Raw genomic sequence first — 22,851 nt, 5'->3', positions numbered from 1 at the left:
CTTTGAACTTTTCATTTTCAGTGTGTTTTACTTTTGTATTCTTTGGTTATGGAGTTTTAACACAACTCCATAGGCATCTTCTTTTTCTGTGTGTCACACAGCACCTTCGGTGCAGTGGCACAGGGATGTCTTTCAGACTTCCCAAGGTTTAAATACCTTCCCTGGGACTGACTACTGTCTCCCAGAGCATGTAAAGTTAAATTGACTTTACTAGTCTCTTTAAATGTACTGACCCAGCACACACTAGCTTCCCCTGAGTCAAAACACTCATGTAACATTCAAATGTTAACCTTTCCTACTTTAAATGGCTGGTGGCAGTGATTTAGATCAAACTACTATTATTTTTCCAGACCGCTAACAATGGTAGCTAAAAATCAGGTCAGCCATGTTTTTCAATATGGCGCCCCCGACCTGTCTGTAAAAACAGACTCCAGTCACCTTTTCTTGCCATTTCTTTTAGGAAAAGTCCTTCTTGTGTTTGTCTCTGCACGCCAAACTAGGTTTGGACCCTTTGTTCATTGGCCTTTGGCAGGCTTCAGTGCTGAAGCCCTCCTCTGGTGCTTGAGTGTCTGGGGGTGGACAGGATGTGACGAGGCGCCCGAAACTCCCTGTGCTTAGTCTCCTAGGAGACCTGAATGCACTCTGGCATGATTGGCCTGCTGGCTGTCTGGCAAGGGCAGCCACTCTGCTGTGTGAGTGACAGCCAGGCTGGAATGAATGGGGGAAAACTGTTTAAAAGCAGGTCTCTGGGACTTGGAGAGCAGAGTCGACCACTGGAATGAAAGAACCGAAGACGAGCTGAAGGAAAAGCACTGCTGCAACTGCTGGACGACCTGTGAAGCCCTGCTGCAGGTTTGAATTGCCTGAAACTCCCTTAACAGAGAAGCCCTTCAAGGTTAACTTCTTCCCTTGAGTTTGGTGGGAACAACCAATTCACAAGCCACCTGGACACCGTCTCCATCTCGTCGAATTTTCATCAGAGTGGTGCTGAAAACCGAATAGCCAGAGAAAAGGAAACCAGCTTGTGGACTTTAAGGCACTCACACCTTAAACAGACGACTTGCTAAAGCTTTTGGCCTCATGTCTGGGCAGTTCAGGAACCTCCCGATGTCCTCCTTCTTGTCCCCACGACTGAAGCACTGGAACAGTGAGATCTGCTCGAACTGCCAGGAACAACTGCCTCAGCTTCACTAACAAGATACTCTGCAAACGCGGACCGGAAATCATTTCGGCCATTGCGAAAGTTTGTGGATCTTTCCTCAACTCCAAAGGCTTGTCCTTCCCTAAACATTCATCAAACTTTTCGCCTAGCCAAATTCGTCTAAAGTGTGTGGCAAAGACTTAACCGTTATCTACCAGAACTGTGCTATTCTATACAAAGACTCTGAACCACTGACTTTGGCCCAGGCCTACAAATTGAATTGCTGGTTGTAGTTAACTGAAACCTTTGCCCTGCCTATGCATGTATTTGGGCTGTCTATTCTTATAACCTTGGCTTTTTACTCCTTTAATAAGTATCTGAAGTGCCATTTTGTTCCCATTTCAGGGGAGTTCACTTGTTCATTTACTTACCGGTTGTATTTCTGTGGTTTATTAGTGTGTGATATTGAGCTGCTTATGCTAGTATAATGACTGAGTAAATAAATGTATATTCTTTTACCAAGAAACCTTGAGTAAGTGTTTGTTTGAATCACTGTATTAGTTGGTCCTTTGTGTAAATTGTTCTGCTGCTCACTTAAACTCTTGAGATTAGTCTGGCTGCTCAGTCACTTTACTGTGTAGTACAGGCTTGTACCAAATGTGAAATTGTGTTTACACTTGTACTACTAATTGCATGTAGTGTTCCCAAAGGGTACCGCATGTGATTCTGCCTAACAGATGTGACCGTGCAACTTCTCACGTGTGAAATGCCTATGCAAATCCCTGCATCTCTCTGCCACCCGAAGGCTGGCATAAGTACACTTGCGCATAGGAATTGCAGTGTGAAGGCGGGCTTGCATGTCATATTTAGGGGTGCATGTACGCAGCTGGGGATCCAATCGAACTTAGGTCTGCATGTACGTAGTGTAGTGTGGAGCGGGAATGGTTACGGGGGTTCCTATGCATATTTTCTAATTTGTACACAAGTTATTATGCATCATACGCATGTTGTTGAGGTGCCAGTAACAGTTAAGGGGGACCCAGTGCAGGGCCCTCGAGATGCAGCACTGCTTGCGGGGGACGCCACACACTGTTTGAAAGATGTGTGTGTTCACACCCAGGGAGCATGCAAATCTTGCTTTTAAAGCTGTTTTTGCTTTGTGCAGGGGTGTGTCGGGGCGTATCAGCAACGACTTGCATATACGTTTACTTTGTGCAGAAAAACAAACATTTTTGCTATTTGCATTTGATTGCATCTGATTGATTTTGTTATTCTGGTAACATATATATTATTGCCAAACCAATACAGTAGTATCATTTTTAGCACTGCCAATGTGTACCTGTGTGTTGTAAGTATTGTGTACTTTCACGATAACACTCACATCTTTACTAAATTCACATATTAATTTCACAAAGGCCTCGCTCTACACTAGAACCGACTAGGTGACATTTGTTTATCTAATATTTATCATAGGTCCTGGGTAGTATAGCTCAGTGTTAACGTGCTCGGCTTAGATGCAGATCAACACAGGTTCGAATCCTGGGCCCTTGCTTAGAAACCTCTTTGCTGCTAAGCACGTTATAAACAACATTTATAATGATGTTTGGTCTACTGCAGGTGCTTGGAAATACTATTTTTAATATTTTTAGTGTGGGTTTGGAAAAGACCCTAACCCTTGGTGGAAATGAAACACCCTTCAGGAAGATGTTGGCTAGAAAACATGACCAGTTGCCCTTTTCGGACTAGACAGTATTCTGCAGGTAGAGCAGACTGACATTCCCGCAACAAACTCCCTGATGATCCTTTCAGATGATTGCCGTCGTTCTGGTCAGAGGTGTCATATTGACCAGCCTACCCATAGATTTGACTCAATGTATGCACGTTCTCTTTGCTTCTCTGTCTGTGAGGCTTCAAAAGCTCCTTTCTAGCAAAACTTGCACCAAATGTGACACTATCTATGCTGTCATATAGCCATGCCGCGCTAAACTAAACGTATTCACTAATTCTTGCAGCCAGCATTTTGATGTTATGCAGTTTCCTCCAACAGACTTATGTGCAAGAAATATCCTCAATATGTTTGTCGCCTTGTCTACTCAAAGCACCTATTTGGCACTGACTTAATGGTCTCCTGAAATAGGAGGCTGAGATTGCTCTAACATTGATAGGACACACGCAAAGATGCCAGGAATTGTCTGAGAGTGTGTGTCCTTTACATCCTAAGAGGTGCATGCATCTACTGTTTTCACATTTGTGGCCACAGAAGGAGACATGGGGAAAGTGGAGGAGTTCATGGACATAGAAAGTAATAGATATTGGTGTTTCTGTTAGTACTAAGTGTTGCGAAAGCATAAACTACGCTTTAAGACAATGCCTTGCATGTCTACTAGTACTCCCATCCTCAGCACACATGGGCATTGCTGAAGTATGGCCCATACAATGTGTGTTACCTAATAACAGTCTAAGTCCATATCAAATGAGATAATGTCCTGCTGATACCTGCAGTTCGAAGATCATGGAAGACAAGACTAGATTTCAGATAGACTGTCATATTGAGCACATCTGGGACCAGAAGCTAGATATACACATGTCTTGACGTCTCTCTAGAGCAAGAACTTTTGGCCGGATAATCAAGATGCATAAGGAGTAGGGACCTTCAACTGTTTTTTAACCAGGTCACCAATGAGATCCTATGCAGAAGAGTCCATTTCTGGTTGTTTCTCCACTACCGCATGCACCAAGGATCCATAGAAAAGCATTTCCCTGGTGTCAAAGCTAATTCCTGGCTGGCATCGCTGCCCATACTTCTTCCCTCACCAAGGTGTTCCATTACGTTATCCTTGATGCATATGTTGAGATTCTCCCACCTTGTTTATGTCTTCCGTGGGATTATAGGAGGCTTAGCCAAACATATGTGGAGAGCTGTAAACCCCTGTCATAAGTTCACAATGCCATGGATTCATGTCCATTTATGTTTTTGTGACCTTTTCCAACACAGTTAATCATTATTCCATGTCAACTCTTTTGCAAGTATTGTTCATTATTCATCAGTAGAACATTTGCAAATGCCCTCTGTTTTGATGTGGTGCAGCTGCATGGTTTACTAGGCTTCTTAAGCAAATCGATTTTAAAACTGTCATCTAGACCTCCACATCTGGGCTGTGTCCTGGGGTGGTATTCTCCATACTGATAATACGCACACTTTTTCTTTTGTGTTTGGTGATACATTTATTAGAAAAGGATGGAAGGTAATTTAAATGTGCAAATCATTTAAATTACTAACGGAAATGTGATAACTCTTGATTGCCAGTCTTATTACCCTTGTACTACAAGAGGGTGTGTCCATACATCCTTGTTAGTGTTTTAATGCTTCAATTTAAAGATTAATTATTGCAAGAATGTTGCAATTAAAAATGATTAACATGCATGCAGAAATGTGTGGTGTGTCAATAGACATCTTTGGAAATGTCTGTGTGTCTTTTCAGCAGTACAGTAGAATGAACGTGATGCCCCCCCCCCCAACCCTTACAAAAGCGTACCATAAGTAGCAAGCGTCATTGAATGCAACCTACTTTAAAGATTCAGAGACACAAGCACTGTGTTGCTAATGGTCTTGATAGACTGAGTACCCCATGGGAGACTGGAGTACATGCTAGGAGTGTTAACACATTGCTGTGTCAGTGGCCCAACCTGCCAAATTAGGACATAGTATTTCGTCTTCTGAAAACAAACCTCTTCTGAAAGAAAAGGGGCAAATATACTCACTTGTTGTGCATTGCTGTAACATCTATAAATATGTGTACCAATATCTAGCAATGGTAACAACACTTCAACAAGTAGGCTCATGAATTGGAGTCTGTTGTCCATGTTTATTGATGAATGGACATATATAAGTGTAAAAACGCATTGCTTTTCATATCAAATCCAGAGGAGATGCACTAGTATGTTCCTGTCTGAGATTGGACAATTTCAATCATTCAACAAGTAAGGGAACCATGAGGTTCTGAAAGGGCCTGCCTAGTGAGGACGTAAAACATGTCTCATTTCTGAGCACCTTGACCTCCATTTATTACGCACAAGCAGGGAAGCAAACAGAACCTTGTCGCATGCCAGCCATTGTTACTTGTCACTCTTGGGTGTTGATGAAATGCATTATTAAAATATAATAATAAATACATCCACTTATATGTGTGGGTATCCTTTGGTCTGCCTGCTTGCTTAAGTGTTGTAGAGCCTGTGTACAAAAAATGATAGCAAAACCTATTTGAAACAGGCAAATATGCTCCAGTAGTTTAGACGAGCCATGCACTGCACCACCCATGACCCAAAAATGACCCACAATGGAGAGTGATCACTTATTGTACTTGTACTTCTGTGACTACACTCACGCCAAGATGCAGTCAGGTGTACGTGTGCGTTATAAATCTGAGCAACATAATATACCATAATATACCATAAGTTATTGTATAAAAGACAAACCAGCGGGGGTTTTTAACCTTCACTTTTGGTTTCTTTAGCAATGTGTAACAACATTATGAGTAATAAAGGGCCAGTGTTCACATACAGCCACACGTTCTTAGTCGGAGCAAGTACTATTAGAGACATGCCTATAACAAAGCAGGCCAAAACATGTTGTTAACATCTTAAGTGACTAAAATAAACGTAGACCTTTGTTTACATACAGTATGACCCAATCACACAGGTTTCAAGAACGTTAAAAGCCTTATTTACTGTGTAATTAAATGTTTAAACTTGGGGGATTTCCTGTTATATGTCTTGCACTAGTTATTTTCAAATTATTATTATTATTAATATTAGGACATTTCTTGCGCGCAGACCTAGCTTTGGGAAGCAACAGAGTGCTTTACAAGGCATAGGGGGAAGTTAATGGTGAGGGAAGCAGATCGCAAGGGAAAAGTACAAGGACATGGGGAGAAAACAATGGAGAGGATGGGGGGGTGACTTGTTAGCAAGGGATCTACAACCAACCAGGGCAGGAAACAGGAGGGGAGCATATTGTCCAGTCGCTGGCTAAGTTGGGAGTGGACCATGTGAGGACCAAGGGTTTGGTAGTAGGTATTCCTTGAGGAGGAGGGTCTTGATCTCCTACCTGGAATGTAAACATATGGTGCGAGCCTGGTGTTGATGGGAAGAAGTTCCAGAGCCTGGGACATAGCTAGAGAAGGCGTGTCTTCTGGTTCTATCCTTCCAGCATTGGTGGAGTTCAACCACGCATATGTTCTGCCTTCTGGTGGATTGGAGATCTCTGGAAATGCTGAGCTTGCCAGCGAAGTAGCTTGGGATCTTGAGGGAAATGGCCTTGTAGATGATTCTGCAGCATTTGAGAGGGATATATGCTTGCAACACGAGCCAGTGCAGTTTGATTGGGGTCAGGATGATATGGTGGAATATGCAGAGACCTTTGATGAGTCATGCAAAAACATGTAGGACACATTTCTTGGGTGCCAGTGCTGCTACAGGCATGCCTTCCAGGAGGGTATTGCCAACATTCAGGTGGAAAGAGACCAATGCTTGGACGGAAGATCTGAAGTTGTTTAATGGGATGTGAGACTTTGTTTCCACAGGAGTGAAAGTTGGTACAAGGCAGTTTGTGTCTTCCTTGCAGTGTGCTTCTTGATGGAGAGATGTCTGTTGCCATAAAATCCATGGGCTTGGCACAGCTGGCCAGCTGTGTTGTGAAGCCCTGAAACCTCATAGAGGAGATCTAAGCGTGGATGTCACGTGTTGGAGTACCTGGTCAATAGAAATTCAGTTTTGGAGGGGTGAGCTTCAGGTAAGCATTTGACAGTGCGGATTGGATCAATGTGAGGCATACCTTCAGTCTGTGAATGACTTCCATGGAGAATATATTGATGTAGAGCTGCATGCCATCTGTGTATTGGTAGATGCAGAGGTTGTTTGGGGCCAGTAGGGTTCTGAGCTGTTCCTCATAAAGGTTGAGGATTAAGGGGGGGAGGATGGATCCTTTCAGTTTTCCACATGTGATGGGTAGTGGCAGTGCGTGGGTCCCTATTGTGTCAAATATCTAGTATTTGCTTGCTTGTTAGTACAATAAATGTGCTCCGATTATAATGACATTTGAAAATCCAGGTGGTGTCCCTTTCGTTTGGTCAAAAAATAACCTCCAGATAGGTGTCACTTTCATCCGCCCTCCAGAGTAAGGAATAACTACACAACAAGGGCAAGTTAGCTTTGGGAATGTTTTGTATTCCTGGTCCTGAACAGAAAAATAAAACTGCTCCAACTGGAATAAATTGGACCAATGGTAATGCAACTGTGATAAACACAGAACAATGCATGATTACGGCAGTTTAACAATCTACATGGATATTGGTTGAACTGCAGTGGCTTTATGGCCTTTTTTTACATTAAATTCTGTTATATTAGCCCTCTTTTGTTTGGATGTTAGATGGTGTACACAGTAATAGTGTAAGCAAGGGCACTGTCCATTGCTCATAGGGCCCCATTCTTAAGATACATTCTGCAGAGAAAAGAGGTCTTTCTGGAGAGGAGCCGACAATGCTGAAGGCAGATTCTGCTGACAGCATTCTTCACTGGATGACGACATATAGAGGTAGTGCTTGGTGTGCTAATTACTAGAACATCAGTGCCACACTTGTAATTTGACGCAGACTCCTTCGTCTAGGTATGTTCCTTCTTAAATACCCGAACATTGTAACATTGTAAAGGTATGTGTGACAAGGGTGAAAGCAACACATGAACATATGCATTGTGGCGTTGCCCCGTGAGGGGATACGCACGCGGCGGCGTGACGTTGCACGTCGCCGCGTGCGCCTTAAATAAACGGGGCGTTCCCGGCCGCGTCAGAGCGACCGGGGAGCCCGAAGCGTGCAGACGTGTTGGTGTCCCATCTGTGCATGCTGGGGCTCGCGGGCACGCAACGGGGGCACCCAGAGACCCCCAACAGTGGCGACGAGTGTCGGATGCCCGGGCCCGGCGGTGAGCGCAATCCCGGAGTAATTTTTCATTTCGTGTGAAACATCCGCGGATGTTTCGCATCACGCCGAGGCCGCGGACCACACGCGGCTGGCGGCCATCTTGCCCACGAGGTGGAGAGTCTTCTAACGGCTCCGGTTTGGAGCAGGAAGACAATCCAAACCTAATTTTTGGATCAATTGACTGCAGGCAGTATAACCTGCAGGCCCATGCCAAGATTTTGTCATTTTGGTGAATTTTCAGGCGGTGACGTCGTGTTGTAGCTGGAAGATGGACTGAGGTGGCTGGGCCTTCTCAGCCCATTCCTTTTATAGCTCAATTTTTGGAGACTTTTGTTCACGGATTCTCTTCAGGACCATCTTCAACCCCTTCATCATCATCACGTGGGGGACGACACTCCAGCTTCTGCGGCCCACGTGGACACCAGGCGCCTTAAGGTACTCTCCTTCAACCCTTTCATCATCACGTGGGTGGTGGCAGTGTGGGGAGTGGTGCAAGTTGCGGCCCTTAGAATTGGAACAAGGGTGCCTGTGCGCTTGCGCCTAGGAGTGATCCTGGTGCCCTGGAGGGTGCGACTGCCACGGCTTCGGAGGAGTCGCAGGATGAAGATCTAACAGACCTGTTCCAGCAGAAACCCCCACAGTACATCCCACGCTCGACGACGTCTGGACTGCCTGTACAACCGGTGGGTGCAGCCCCCCCTCCTATCCAACCACCACCCCTGGCCATGGCCCAAGCCAGGGCGCAAGCGGCCTTGCAGCCAATTCCGGAGTTTGATGCTACGGGCCCTCCATCCAGTCTAGGGCCACGATGGAGGAGATGGATCGCAAGGCTAGATATGTACTTTCGGGCCGCCCAAGTCACGGACGACGACAGCATGGTGGCCACAATGCTATACTCCGCAGGGGTGACTGTGCAGGAGATCTTTGAATCTTTGACTCCAGCGGGTAACACGTATGATCAGGCCAAAGCAGCCCTCCTGGCGCATTTCATCCCCCTTGCCAACGTGGACTTTGAAAGGTTCGTCATGCTGTCGGCCAAACAGAAGGAAGAGGAGACGCTTGACACTTTCTATGGCCGCCTGCGCCGCCTGTCACAAGGGTGTGCGTGGGGGGATGCGGAGGACATGATAAGGACCATGCTGATCCAGGCGTGCTCGTCAGGCAAGCTGAGGCGACAAGTCCTAAGAGAGCCCGGACTCACTCTGGCCAGGATTCTGGAGCTCGGGAGGTGCCATGAGGTGGCGGAGGCTCGAGCCAACAAAATGGAGGCCGGTTCCCGCCCGGCGAAACCGGAGGAGGTGTGCGCCATCTGGCGGGGCGGCAGAGGGGTGCGAAAACCCGGTATACCTCCCAGAGACAGAGCGGGGAAGCCGGTAGAATCGTGCCAGAAATGCGGATATGATCTCCCCCACTCATCGGAGTGCATGGCCAAAGGAAAAGTTTGTGGACGCTGTGGGGTGCCTGACCATTTCTCGAGGGTGTGCAGGGCGACTCTGCCTGTACTCATCCCGAGAGGGCAGCCCCGTCTGTGGGCCCCGCGGCAGTACCGCCCGCCGAGGGTAGCTCAGGTGGAACAGGTGGAACCAGAGGAGGCCCCGGCGGAAGAAGAAGTGGAGGAGGAGGAGGATGAGGAGAACATCTTCTTCGTCTCCAGCATGGAGGTCCTCAAGGGAAGGAGCAGAAGACAGCCGAGGTGTGTCGTGGAGGTTAACTGCTCGCCAGTCCCTGTGCTAGTCGACACGGGAGCCTCTGTAAATGTCATGGCGAGAGGACATTATGCTGCGCTTGACCCAGCCCCGAGACTGGCGACACCAAGGGCCCGTATCTTCGCATTTGGTGGGCGGGAGCCCTTGCCACTCGATGGGGTGTTCGTTGCCAAGGTGGAACACGACGGGTCGAAGATCAGGGCCCGCTTCTATGTGACTCCGGTGAGCAGCAACACCCTGCTCAGCTGCGCGGCAGCGGAAGCCCTTGGTATAGTCAGCTTCGCCTATTCAGTATACTTGGAGGACATCAACGACCTGCTCGACAAGTATGCTGACATCTTCAAAGGGATCGGGAGGATGAACGGCGACCCCGTGATGCTCCACACCGACGAGTCGGTACAGCCCATAGCCCTGAAGCACAGGCGGATCCCATTCCATCTAAGGGACCAGGTGGACAAGGAACTCGATAACCTGGTGAACCTGGACGTAATTGAAAAGGTGGAGGGCCCCACACCCTGGGTATCCCCCATTGTCGTGGCGAGGAAACCTAAACAACCGGACTCTGTCCGAATCTGTGTGGACATGCGGTTGCCCAACAAGGCTATCAGGAGAGAACGACACCTGACCCCGACGATTGATGACATCATTGCGGAAGTGCAAGGGGCCCGTTTCTTCTCGAAGTTAGACTTACGGGCTGGGTATCACCAGGTTGTTCTACACCCAGAGTCCCGTTATATAACGACTTTCACCACCCACAGGGGACTCTACAGGTACAAGCGTCTGAGCTTTGGAGTGTCGTCTGCAGCTGAGGTGTTTCAGAACTTAATCCGAGGCGCTCTCGCAGACCTGGAGGGCGTCCTGAACATTAGCGACGACATTCTGGTCTTTGCGAGGACTGAATCAGACCACCTGAAACGCCTAGCCAGGACTCTCGAGAGGCTGCAATCGCTGGGGCTCACCCTCCACAAGGACAAGTGTGAGTTCCTCCGCCCGACCATTGAGTTTTTTGGGTTCATCTTCAAGGAGGGCGGGGTGTCTCCTGACCCCAAGAAGGTTCAAGACATCAGGGCAGCACGACCCCCTGAGTCCGCATCAGAGGTGCGGAGCTTCCTCGGAATGGTGACGTACTGCGGGCGATTCATCAAGAATCTCGCCTCGAGGTCGGAACCTCTGAGGGCTCTGACGAGAAAGGACACTATCTGGCAGTGGGGCCCGTTAGAACAGGCGGCATTCGAGGACATCAAAGGTGCACTAACAGCGGAGGACACCGTGGCTTTCTTTGACCCTGCCTTGGAGTCGGAGATTGTTGTGGACGCCAGCCCGTTTGGCCTTGGGGCGGTCCTCACCCAGGTGAGCAGAGACGGAGGAATGAAGCCCGTGGCCTATGCGAGCAAGGCCCTCTCCGAGACCGAGCAGAGGTACTCTCAGATTGAGCGAGAGGCCCTGGCGGTTCTGTGGGGCTGCCGGCATTTTCGGTTATATGTGCTGGGGAGACCTGTGACAGTGGTAACAGACCATAAACCACTGATCCCAATCATGGCCGGATCCTCCTCCAAACCACCAGCCAGGATCGAGCGATGGATGCTGGCCCTCCTAGAATATGGCGTTAACCTTATCTACAGGCCAGGGGCCAACAATGCGGCGGACTACCTGTCCAGGCATCCGGTGGGCGGGGACGGGCCCGCCCAAGAGTCGTGTGCTGAGGAGGCCGATGATCACGTGAGCATGGTGGTCGAGAGTGCTACCCCCAATGCGATGCCGCTCCCCGAACTGGAGACCGCAGCAGCCAATGACGAATGCTTCCGCATCCTGCGAAGCTCAATGCAATCGGGGTCCTGGAAGACCGTGCTGGAGTTGGTGGCCGGGCGCACGCAGGAGGCCAAGGTGACCCTCGAGCAACTCTGGAAGGTGAGGGATGAACTGTCCTTCACGGAGTCGGGTCTGTTGCTGCGGGGTGATCGCCTGGTGGTGCCGGGCTCCAAGGTCCACGAAGTCATCAACCTGGCGCACCAGGGACACCAAGGGGCCGCCAAAACGAAGGCGAGGTTGAGGCTGAAGGTGTGGTTCCCCGAGCTGGAGAAGAAGGTGGACAACTTCGTAGCGGCCTGTGTATGGTGCCAGGCGGCTTCCCCAGTACAACGGGAGCCCGAGATCGAGGTAATGCCACGGGGGACCCGCCCATGGGAAGTTGTGCATGCGGACTTCGGATCCACTGCCGTGGGTACTCATTTCCTAGCCATCGTCGATGAGTACTCGCGATACCCGGAGGTGGAGTTCGTTGAGTCGGTGGCCTTCGAGCACGTGGTGGGCGCTGTGGAGAAGATCTTTGCCACCCATGGGTTCCCTGTGACCCTGTGCTCGGACAATGGATCCCCATTCCAGAGCGCGAGGTTCTCGGAATTCCTCGAGAGCTGCGGAGTGGCCCACCGGAAGGTGTCCCCGTTGTGGCCCCGCGCGAACGGGGACGCAGAGAGGCTGATGAGGACATTAAACAAGACGTTCCGGATAGCTCAGGGACAAGGTCAGCCTCTCCAGCGGGCGCTATACCAGTTCCTAAGAGTGTACCGCACTACCCCACATGCTTCAACTGGGGTGGCTCCGGCTGAGGCTCTGTTCCGCAGGTGCCCCCGAGGTCTCCTCCCGGAGGTGCAGGAGAAAGTACCCGGGGTAATAGACGACCAACGGGTGGAAGCGGAGCGGCTGGCAAGGACCAGTCAGGAAAATCTACGGAGGGGCCTTCGTCCGCAGCGGCTGGAACCGGGCGACGAAGTGTTGATTAGGAACCGGCATCCTCATGGGAAACTCTCGCTTCCATATGAGCCCGAGCCGCTGGACGTAGTGGCGGTGAAGGGGTCGATGGTGACGGCCTCGGATGGGAAGTCGGCCGTCACCCGGAACGTGAGCTTCTTCAAGAAACTGGGGGACTCTCGGACTGAACTCCCGCCTGACCCGGATGAGACGGTCCTCCCGGATGAAGACACCCCCTGGGGGGAATTCGTGGGGTCACCAGCACGAGACACCGGGGCGGCCGGGAGTCCGGCGACTGAGGTAGGTGGGAGGTACCCCCAGAGGGCTGGGCGAGGGAGACCTGCCTACCTCGGAGACTATGTGCTGGGGCCGATTGACTGGGCTCCGGAGTGAAGGGGATCCGGGAGGCTGTTAATAAATGGGGGCCTGGGGCTTGCGAGTTATAGATGCCAGTGTGGGTAGTAATGTGTTTGATGTGTTTTGTTGTTATCGTTCCTCCCCGAAAAAGGAGGAGTGTGGCGTTGCCCCGTGAGGGGATACGCACGCGGCGGCGTGACGTTGCACGTCGCCGCGTGCGCCTTAAATAAACGGGGCGTTCCCGGCCGCGTCAGAGCGACCGGGGAGCCCGAAGCGTGCAGACGTGTTGGTGTCCCATCTGTGCATGCTGGGGCTCGCGGGCACGCAACGGGGGCACCCAGAGACCCCCAACATGCATGCAGAGCAGTGCGTGGAGGCAGTGATGAAGACTAGGATAAAGGGAGGGGAAGGGGACAATTACATTCAGCTTAGTGGCTGTACTTTTTGCAGCAGGCAATTCCATTTCTTCTTCAAAGGATCCTTAGTCCCCCCCACCTCCTCACCCCAGGAACAAATAAGTTGGATGCTGCAAATATATGAAACGAATTCTGTTTTTACAAAACCAAATGTGTATATCCATGACCAGTTATACACTGTTTTGCTACAGGAAATGAATTGGTATTTTGAAATATCGCCAAATGACTAACTTCGTAGTAGTTCCGATAACAAAGTATGTCAAAAAATACTAAGTTCCCTAGAAAGGTGTCTACGAAAATCAAACGCACCTTGTAGTGCTGTGATGCCATAATTCCTGATTATCGTCTTCTCTGTATTTATAGGACAGGACACCAACATAGAAAAGTTTCCCCTCTTATGTATGATGAAGACATAGTATACACCTCAAGCACATTATACTTGAGTTAGATAGCATACCAAACCAAAATCGTATTTAGTTGAAACACACAGTTCGAATAGCATGTTACCACAACCTTTATGCAGTCTATCTTTTTTAGCCCAGTTCCTATATGATTATTATGACTATTTCACTTTTAGGGTGGCGGGAGCTTTTATAATTGTTGGATAGTCCCAAAGGTAATGCCAACCAAATGTATACCGAGTTAGGCAATCATGTCTAGCCCAGGACCATAAAGTACCCTGTCAGAGTGCAGTACATCTAACATTGCCCTTTTAGGTGGCATACGTTTAGGAATCAACCCCAGGCGAGGCCATAGTATTGCGGGCAGCATAATCTGGCAGCATAATCTATTCCTAAATGTCTGCGGTCCAAACACAATAATGCGTTGGGTGTGCTTTTAGGGAGTGAAACAATGTACATAATGATGATATTAGTCTTTTGTTTAGCTCGTCATGCACAATTTCCTTAAATGCTTTAATAACACATTAGTATTACCCAACATATGGACCTCAGAAGAAAGAGGGGTTAAGTCTGCAATGTCGGGGATTCGAACTTGTGACTTGCACGATTACCCCTCAACATGTGCGCTATCTATACTATATTTATGAAAATGTAATGCAGAGATTATTTGTGAGGGCCTACAGACAGTTTAAGCATTTAAGAATATTGCATCAATTTTCCAACCTGGTTATTCTGGAAATCATAATCCAAAGAGTATTGGAGTTTTCCCAGTTTTTCCTCTTCCTTTGGCGCTTCTTTCTCCTCCCCGTCTGTCAAACCAGTTTCTGCGTCATCGTCATCTTCATCATCCTTGAGGTTCTGAAAAAAGGGAACATGATTTTCTTCAATTTTCATTCAGCAAAAATACAAACCAGTGTATGCGCATGCTGACGAGTCAATAAGAAGCAAGCATTGGATGACAATAAGCTCTGTTATTCGGACGAAAAACATGTTTTTAAATAGGTTCTGGTTGTCCATTGTGCAGTTTCTAGCCTGCATGGATGCAATGCAATTCTCAATCCAATTCCAACCATTAACCCAAAAGGAAAACTTTACGAAACTGTTTATTCATATACAAAAATAGGTTTTTGTCAGTTTCTCACTCTGACTTGCTACCGAAAAATCACATTTTCAGCAGTTCTATGTGTGATTGCTTTTAAACAACATATGGAGGTAAATTCACAGCAAAGACTGAAGCACCAAGCAATTCTTGCTGTGATGTTTTTAGGTCTCGCTAGAAAGAGCGGCCACTCTCTGAAAGAGCAATTTCCTCTCCATTGCGCAAGCACTCAGCTGCCATTCCGCATCTGAACAAAGCAGAGAGTACTGGTAATTGGTGAACTCCATTTAGGTTTTGCTCTTTGATATTAAACATGCTTGCCATTTTCTGTCCTTCCTCGTTGCAGCACACACAGAACAGATGAGCATGCCTCTGAAGATGCAAGGACACACGTTCATTAAAGGGAAAGGAGCGCACATTGGCAAACGTTACATCTAGTTCTGCATGCAGTAACACTATGCGCATCACCACAGATAATAATGATTCGTCTATGCGATTCAATCTAATGACAGCCATAGGGGAGCATCTCATGTCAAAAGCATTTCCAGTGAATAGATATGTGAGAGGAAAGGTCAAATTATGCTATCCCAAAGGACACATCTGTTGAAGTGACCCTTCCACTCTGATGTATGTTCTTGTTGCGACTATAAGAATGGCCAGGCTGAACCAATATCATTCAAATGTGCCTGGACATGGAAGCAGTTAAATTAGTACTAGGTACAGTCCAGTGTTTTTTTTTTCAATGTGATAGAATTTAGTTTCAGTTCAACAGATGGGGACGTTTTGCACAAACATAATACACAAATACAATGCAAGGAATAAAGGAAGCATGCAGGAAGGTCTGTTAAATATGTCTGAGTAATTAAATACAGTAGGGTGCTGTTGATGAGTGAGCGGTGTGCCTGCAGATTGCAATGATGAAGCATCCTCAGCATTGTCAACACGATTTAATTGAGAATAGCGAGTCAGGAAGCCAATGAGCTTTGTCTACCTTTGTTACATGGCACTGAAATATGCCTTGATTATGTCGTTAAACCCCTGTTCCCGGGACAGCTGTGGGGTGCATTTAAAGGCCCCAAACAAAGGTCCCTTTCATATGAATAGCAAGATTTGCAACACTGAAACAAAATAGGCCTTGCCTTTGCTTTTGTTTTTCAAGTAAAATTAAAGAGCCAATGTGGAAAGGGGCCTACCTGTAATTACCAATGGATAAGCAACATTTTACATTTACAAAAGAAGTAGGAATCAAATATCCCTGTCACATCGAAAACAGTATTTTTAAACATTGACAAAAAATGGCTTGCCCAGGTAAAAGCAGTTAAAAAGTTTTTTTAAAGTATCACTGCTCACAGAAAAATGTCAGGAAAACAAAATATGATGTGCGGGTTGACAAAAAGCAATATATGGTTTCACCCACAAAACTCCAGTGACATTTTGAAAAGCCACTTTGTCTTCATGGAAAGAGTCAGCCCTAGGCAGACCCTTTTGCTAGATGTGGGCAAAACTTCTCAAGGAAATATCCAACTTCCAACCTGGATGTCACATCCCCCATGTAATGACCAACCGCAATAGAGTGTCCTGCTAAAGGTGTCAAAATTCAGTGTTCTCCAGGCCTGCTGGCTCTGAAAGCATTGACCTCAAGAAAAGTTACCCATGGCTGGAGCCTGACTAATATGTGTGAACATGGGGGCACCCACTTCAAAGAGCAAGCTTCCAACACAAAGGAGACTGATAAAAAAAAAATCTCTGGATACAGGCTGACACATTGAAAACAAATGGCCGGAAGGCAAGTGGAGGGCCATTTGTCTCACATGAAGATGCACAATTAATTTAAAAGGACTATTATCATTTAGGCCTTGTTCTCAGCAACCATAAGCTGGATTGATTTCATTCCTTTACTTCTCAATCTTTTATGTAATTTCCAGGTAATGACCAGTTAGACTAGGTTTCTGGCTGACCTGAACATGTTCCAAATGTGAGAGTAGGTGAGCGGGTGGATAATGAAATTAGGGATATGCTTAATAACTTACATATTCATAACTGTTTTGCTTTTTATGGAAACAGCAGAAATGTGCCACATGGCTATGCTACATGGTACATATTTGGTGAGTGTCTTAGCTAATTCTCCATGATTAGCTGAATCGGAAAATATCTTTAGTATGGAAGTTGTTAGTAAAATTATGAAGCTGTGATACATAACTAGTTTTTGACAAAAAGTTAAAAGGAGCACAAAGGGCATTTACAAATAGGAATTGCCATATGTTGCACCAGACCCCTACACCAATCCTGACTTGGAGGCTGGGTTTGGGAGGAGAGAGAAGGGTATCTGTCTAATCCTAGTGGCAGGGATTATTGCAGCATACTTCCCCAAGATTGTAAAATTGGTGTTGTCATTGCTGCTATATAAAGGGGACTGCACACACAGAAAGAGGACATACAGAAAGTCAGGACAGAGAGGAGACAGACTATCAGGAAGGCTGATGAAACTGACCATCTGACAGCTGTAAGGAGACACCAGAGGAGATTGCTGAGAGTGCATCTGGGTGGAGCTGTCTATTCCTAGGAAGGCCTGAAAGCTGACTGGGTGCTATGATGGAGAGCAGGAGGCATCTTTGAGAGTGGAGTGACCAGACCTGTGCCCTATCTTTCCAGAGTGTCCTTAGATGCAGCTGGCCTTCCTGAACCTTAAACAGAAGCTAGCTATGTAAGTAGAACTGAGCCCTGGGAGAGCAAAATGTGGAGGAGTCTGCTTGAATTCAATCCCTTCCCTTTGTAGTGGGCAGGGGGCAAAACTGTGTGGGTCCTTAACCTATTTAACCAAAACTATTTAATGAAACATTTCTACCCATTTTGCATAACACTACGTGGTGAATTTGGTTAAAATTCGAAATTAACAAAGCTCACTTCCCAGCGTGTGCTGAAAACTATAGCCTATAAATGTATTGGGTAATCCTTGTTGTCCAGCTGACTACAAATTCTTTAAGGAAGAGGGGTGTCTTTGTTCTTAAATCAGTCCAACCCAGCTTCCCCCACACAGGCCTTTCAGTAAGCGGGGTCTGAAATCCCAAATCCGCCAAAGTATTCACATTTTTCTGTCTAACTTCCCAACATAGACCAAAGCAAGGGGGGGTTTGAAAAACAAACTGATACATTACCCTGTGTTTATTTTAAATCAAAAGTATGGGTGAAATCATAATTACCAATCTTGAAATCCTACTGCTAGCCTTTTAAGCCTGCAGGAACATCAAAATTGCACAACATTACACCTTAATTGCCTTCGTGATTGATCAGTGTAATTTTTTTGTGAAGTGAAATTTGCAGAAAGTGAAGATTTGTGATTTTGCTCTTGTTAACACACTTTTGTGATGTTTTTATGCTGAGTTATTGTGTTGTGCCACGGAAAAAGTGGTGTCCGACATTTCCTTTCTAATTTCTAGTACTTTTAATTTAAATAAATACCAATATAATTCCCATTCACCGGCCTGGTTCTTGGCTCATTGTTAGCTCAGGGGAGAGGGATCGAAGGGGCTTGATATGTGTCTGAGATAGGGCTAAAAAAAGAATATGTTAAACATTTGTTTGCATAACCACTTTAGTGTGGATGGAAGGAACTCCCAGTGTTGAGGGTGGCTTCTCAATAAACTGTTACACAGTCCAGGTTATCGGCCCGTACAAAAGCGATGGTGGGTAACGAGTGCTCTGGGCTGTTAAACCCCGTTCCAGACCTTGGAATGGGGGCTTATGACTATCAGCACCATGGGTTGCCAAAGCGATAACCCGGGGTGTTAAAAAAAAAGAATTTTTCTTTGTACAACAGGACAGGCGTGGCGTCCCATTTTATGAAGCAAAATACTTTGCAAAGATGGCTGCCATGGAAATGGAAGGCAGGGATCCATACGAAGCCCCTCTTCCCTTTCCATGCTAGAAGTTTTGAGCAGAGCAGAAGGTGCGGCTGCAGCAACAAGTGCTGCTTCACCGGAAATAAGGTGAGTTGGGCGTGTGGTGGAATTAAAGAAAGAAAGAAAACGGGATGGAGGGTGGGGGGAAGATGGCAGAGGGTGGTGCCAGCCATCAGGCTGCATGGAATGCGTGCTTTCACCGGTGGTTCAAGCCTGCATTCATAGCCACCTGATTGGCTGGCACCAACCACCAGAGTGCTAACATTGGTTCTGATCCCGAATCTGCCCCTTCCCCAGCATCTTTTTTACATGCTCTTTCCCGCTTAGCCAAGCGAATGGTGTCAACGTTTTAAACTTTGAGAGCATGTGTGCATTTTTAAGTATATGACGACAGAGCAAAATGGGATATAGTCAGAATATTACAGCAGAAAGGGAAAATAGAGAAAACGGAAAGTGCACAACTTCATACATCTAAATTAAAAGATATGGACAAAACCAAAATATGCATAAACACTTTAGAGCTGTAACGTACGTCTTAAAAAGAAAATCATGGTTTCTCTCTGTTCTCGTAAAGCTATACAGTGAAATAAATAAAATTAAAAAAACAATTCAGTGCTTTGTTGTGAAATCTTTTATATTGGCGCTAATATTTTACCATTTGGTTAACAACGTATATAAACATGAAGGTATGTGATAGGCTGGCATACTCCTGCTTAGTGACACAGTGAGTGTGAAGCAGCACTAATGGCACAATACATGTTTGGCAGCAGCAGTGCCCTAACATTTTGAAGAGACAGACAGTGCTGTAAGGAAGCCTTAAAGGCCGGTGTAGCAGTCACTAGCTCGTGGCTGTAAATATCCCTTCTCATCCATCCTGTGGCAGTGGAGCTGCAGGCCAGTTCCACTGCTACGAGTTAGTTTATTTCAAGGCAAAGGGATTCTGGGAGTGGGGCGGGATTTCTGCTGAGATGTGGTGGGGATTGCAGGACGGTTGCCCATATCATCTCTGGGCTGTTGGACGTCTGCCTGCTACCTGGCCAGTAATCCTTATAGAGGTGCCTAATGGTGCTGATGATCCAAAGATCAGTGGCCCTACTGCCAGGTGATTGTGATTATACTGGCTACAGCTGATGGGCCGGTGTAGAAGTGAGGCATCATTGCTCATCAATGGTCCTGGCCCATAGTTAATGCGTATCCAAGAGGTGGTGCCTCTGTTGGAAATCTTTTCAAAGCAGCATGTATCAAAATTGTTTGAGAATTTATTTTGCATTGAGACCCCAGTGAGAGGACCGCATACATTATTGTTTGTTACAGTGCCCAAGTATCCAGGGAAGAGGTTCCAGGTTCATGGAGCAGTCAAGTAATAGTGTTACTGTTTATGAGCAAACAGTATATTGCAATTTTGTTGGCAATTTTAAAAAAAAGTCTATTTACAGTCAAATGTTCTGAGCAAAGGAGTGACACAACTTAGAGCATTACACGTTGAGGGATCTTTCACAGAAGAATTGATACATTATGCTTGGTGCATTAACCCCTCCTTTCAACATTAAGAGCGTAGACCTTTAAGACTGGAAGACAAGGCCATACTGTGAGCAGCTTTGTGCACGCTGTAGAGGGCTTTCAAGTTGGAATAGTAAAGTATAGGGGCACAATGTAAGGACATCAAAATCAAGTTATTCCCCCCTGAGCTTTAGGTATTTAGCCTACGTCAGCGTGACCTAGGATTTGTGTTTACTTTTCACGTGTGCCCAGATACAGATTCTGCCCGGACACTTTATATGTTTTAAAATCGAAAAATCTAAACAAATGTGTTTGAAATTGCTGAAATAAAAAAATAAGTGGCTGCATTACAGAAAATACAATGTTCAATTACAAGTGCAATTTTAAATGTCCTTTGCAGAGTGTCAAAACACTGCCCTACTACAAAAATGTATTGCTTCAACTTCAAGCACACAACAATGCCAATGGCATCAGACCTACCAATCAGGGTTGAGACCTAGATTCAGCACAGATAAAGTCAGCATCCAAGCGGTAAGCAAAGCACTTCACCTCATGGAAGTCAAACAGCCCACTGCCGTGTACTCCATGATCTATGCACAGCATTTGATGCAGAAGACCATCACACAGCACATTTTCTCGGGTACTGAAAGAACCTCCTGCTGGAGTTCACCTCCTGTGAAGAACACCATCAGTTTGTCCAAATTGATATCTCTAGATCACACCGCCGACCTGTAACCTGTCAATTCCCTCTCTCCCATGAGCTTCGACATCTACACCACCAGCCACACTGTCCACATTCAACAATACACAGATGAGGCACAACCAGAAATATCCACAGAAGACATTCAGCAACTTAAAGCTTGCCCAGCCTAAACCAGACTTGAATGTCCAGTGCCTACCTCAAACTAAACCCCACTATATTGGAATTCCTCCATGTCAACAACACCACCAAACAACCCCACCCCTTTTAACACACATATCATTCAGACAGCCACACCTGCAATTTATCTGCATTCGTCTATTGTCGCCCAACTTTCTGTAAATGTGTCTGTCTGTCCATTTGGAAATCTTTCCTTTGATGAATTCATCCACCTCTGAGTCTGTTCATCTCTTTGTCCACATCTTCATCCACACAATCTTCTGCCTGCTTTGCTGTTTGCTTGACAATTTGGTTGCCTGTCTACGAGCTGGTCTTTCTGCTGCCTTTCTTTCATTCTTACCTCCCACCTCTCTGTATGCTTATCCATCTGCCTGCCCATTTCCATTTCTGTCTGTCAGTCCATTTCTCTGGATGTTATATTATTTGGCTTTTATAATGTCTGAGTCACCACCATAGTAGTCTTAAAGCGCTGAGTCTTTCACCCTGGGTGAGCAAACTCTGACCTCGCCCAGGGTGTTAACCCACACCGTAGTCTGTGGGAGGGAGGAAGGGAAAGCCAAAGGAGAGGGTCAATTGGGGGAGAATGGACAAACAAAATAGAACAAACTTGGGTAACGCACATTTAGGTAAAATAAAAGATGATAGAAAGAAGGTGTGAGCACGGTTGTATTTAAGAGATATGTAGCTGTTTGTTAGGAAAGACAGTGTAAATCAGGCGACATAAAGAAACTACCTTGAGGGCAACCTCATTATTAGCTGGTTCATGATGTCTTAAGTGTGTTGCGAAGATTTATTAAGCATGTTTATGGCTGTATAATGGCCTTGAGATGTGCTCAAGAGTTACAGATGAGTGAATGTCTCCCGCCCCTGTGCAGTGGTCTATTGCTTCGTGGCTAGGTTGCCACTATGCAGTTCCCGATTCATGTACATTGTTACCTGCCTGCATGCCCATTTATCTCTCTGATTGGGGACTGTCATTACGTGTGTGTGTGTGCTAGTCTAGATAGTTGTCTTCGTTTCTTTCTTTACAGCATTTGTGTCGTTTCACCTCTAGCTACCTGTCCTTTTGGTCTGACAGGACCCCGTTCCCTCTGCACATCCACGCTTCTGTCTGCCTGACCAGATGTGTTTCTGAACTTCTGCCTAATTACCCACTGTGTAGTCAAGTCACCTGCCTACCTGTTCTTGCATGTTGCTCTGATGACCCGTTTTCTATCCCAACCATTCCACACTTCATTCTGTTTGTGTTTCTGCCAGTATCTCTATCTACCAATGAGGGTGTTGAAATAGACTATTTGTGAATTAAAAAAGACCATACCATCTTTCACTCGATACTCAAGTTCTATTAATTTGTTTATTGGTAGACATAGATACGTAGGTCAGATTACTCAGGGTTGGAACGGAATTGTGAAGGGTAACCAGGAATGAACCAAAAATATTTCCACAAAGGGAGCAAAAAATGGTAATCCCAAAAGAATTGTAGAATTACGAATTACAGAAGCCCCGTCAAAGCAGAGATGCCAGGAGAAAGGGGTAAAGGAGAATGGAGGGTGGCAAGTAGGATGAGCAAAAGATGGGGGGAAAGCATCACCAGCAAAGATGGTAAGATCTCATAAAAAAGTGAATAGTGAATAGTGAAGTCAAAGGCTAGTTCATACACCCGATGACCGGCTCCACCATCGAGATATACACAAAGGTCTTTGGCTCCACAGGTGTTGAGTGGTGGG

The 22,851-nt window shown here is 46.4% G+C and overlaps 1 protein-coding gene across 3 annotated transcripts in view; it reads right to left on the bottom strand.

Annotated features, from left to right (window-relative positions):
- SYT1 (synaptotagmin 1) overlaps positions 1 to 22,851 on the bottom strand; it is a 1,490,427-nt gene that overhangs the window by 722,176 nt on the left and 745,400 nt on the right. For all 3 annotated transcript variants that reach the window (XM_069629284.1, XM_069629282.1, XM_069629283.1), the window contains exon 4: positions 14,470 to 14,604. In XM_069629284.1, the coding sequence (XP_069485385.1) occupies positions 14,470 to 14,604 (135 nt within the window). The remainder of the gene's footprint in view (positions 1 to 14,469; positions 14,605 to 22,851) is intronic.

This window comes from Ambystoma mexicanum, chromosome 12 (assembly GCF_040938575.1).
Source record: "Ambystoma mexicanum isolate Mex_15411 chromosome 12, UKY_AmexF1_1, whole genome shotgun sequence".
In the NCBI taxonomy this organism is placed as follows: Eukaryota; Metazoa; Chordata; class Amphibia; order Caudata; family Ambystomatidae; genus Ambystoma; species Ambystoma mexicanum.
This window is presented reverse-complemented; position numbering and strand designations above follow the sequence as displayed.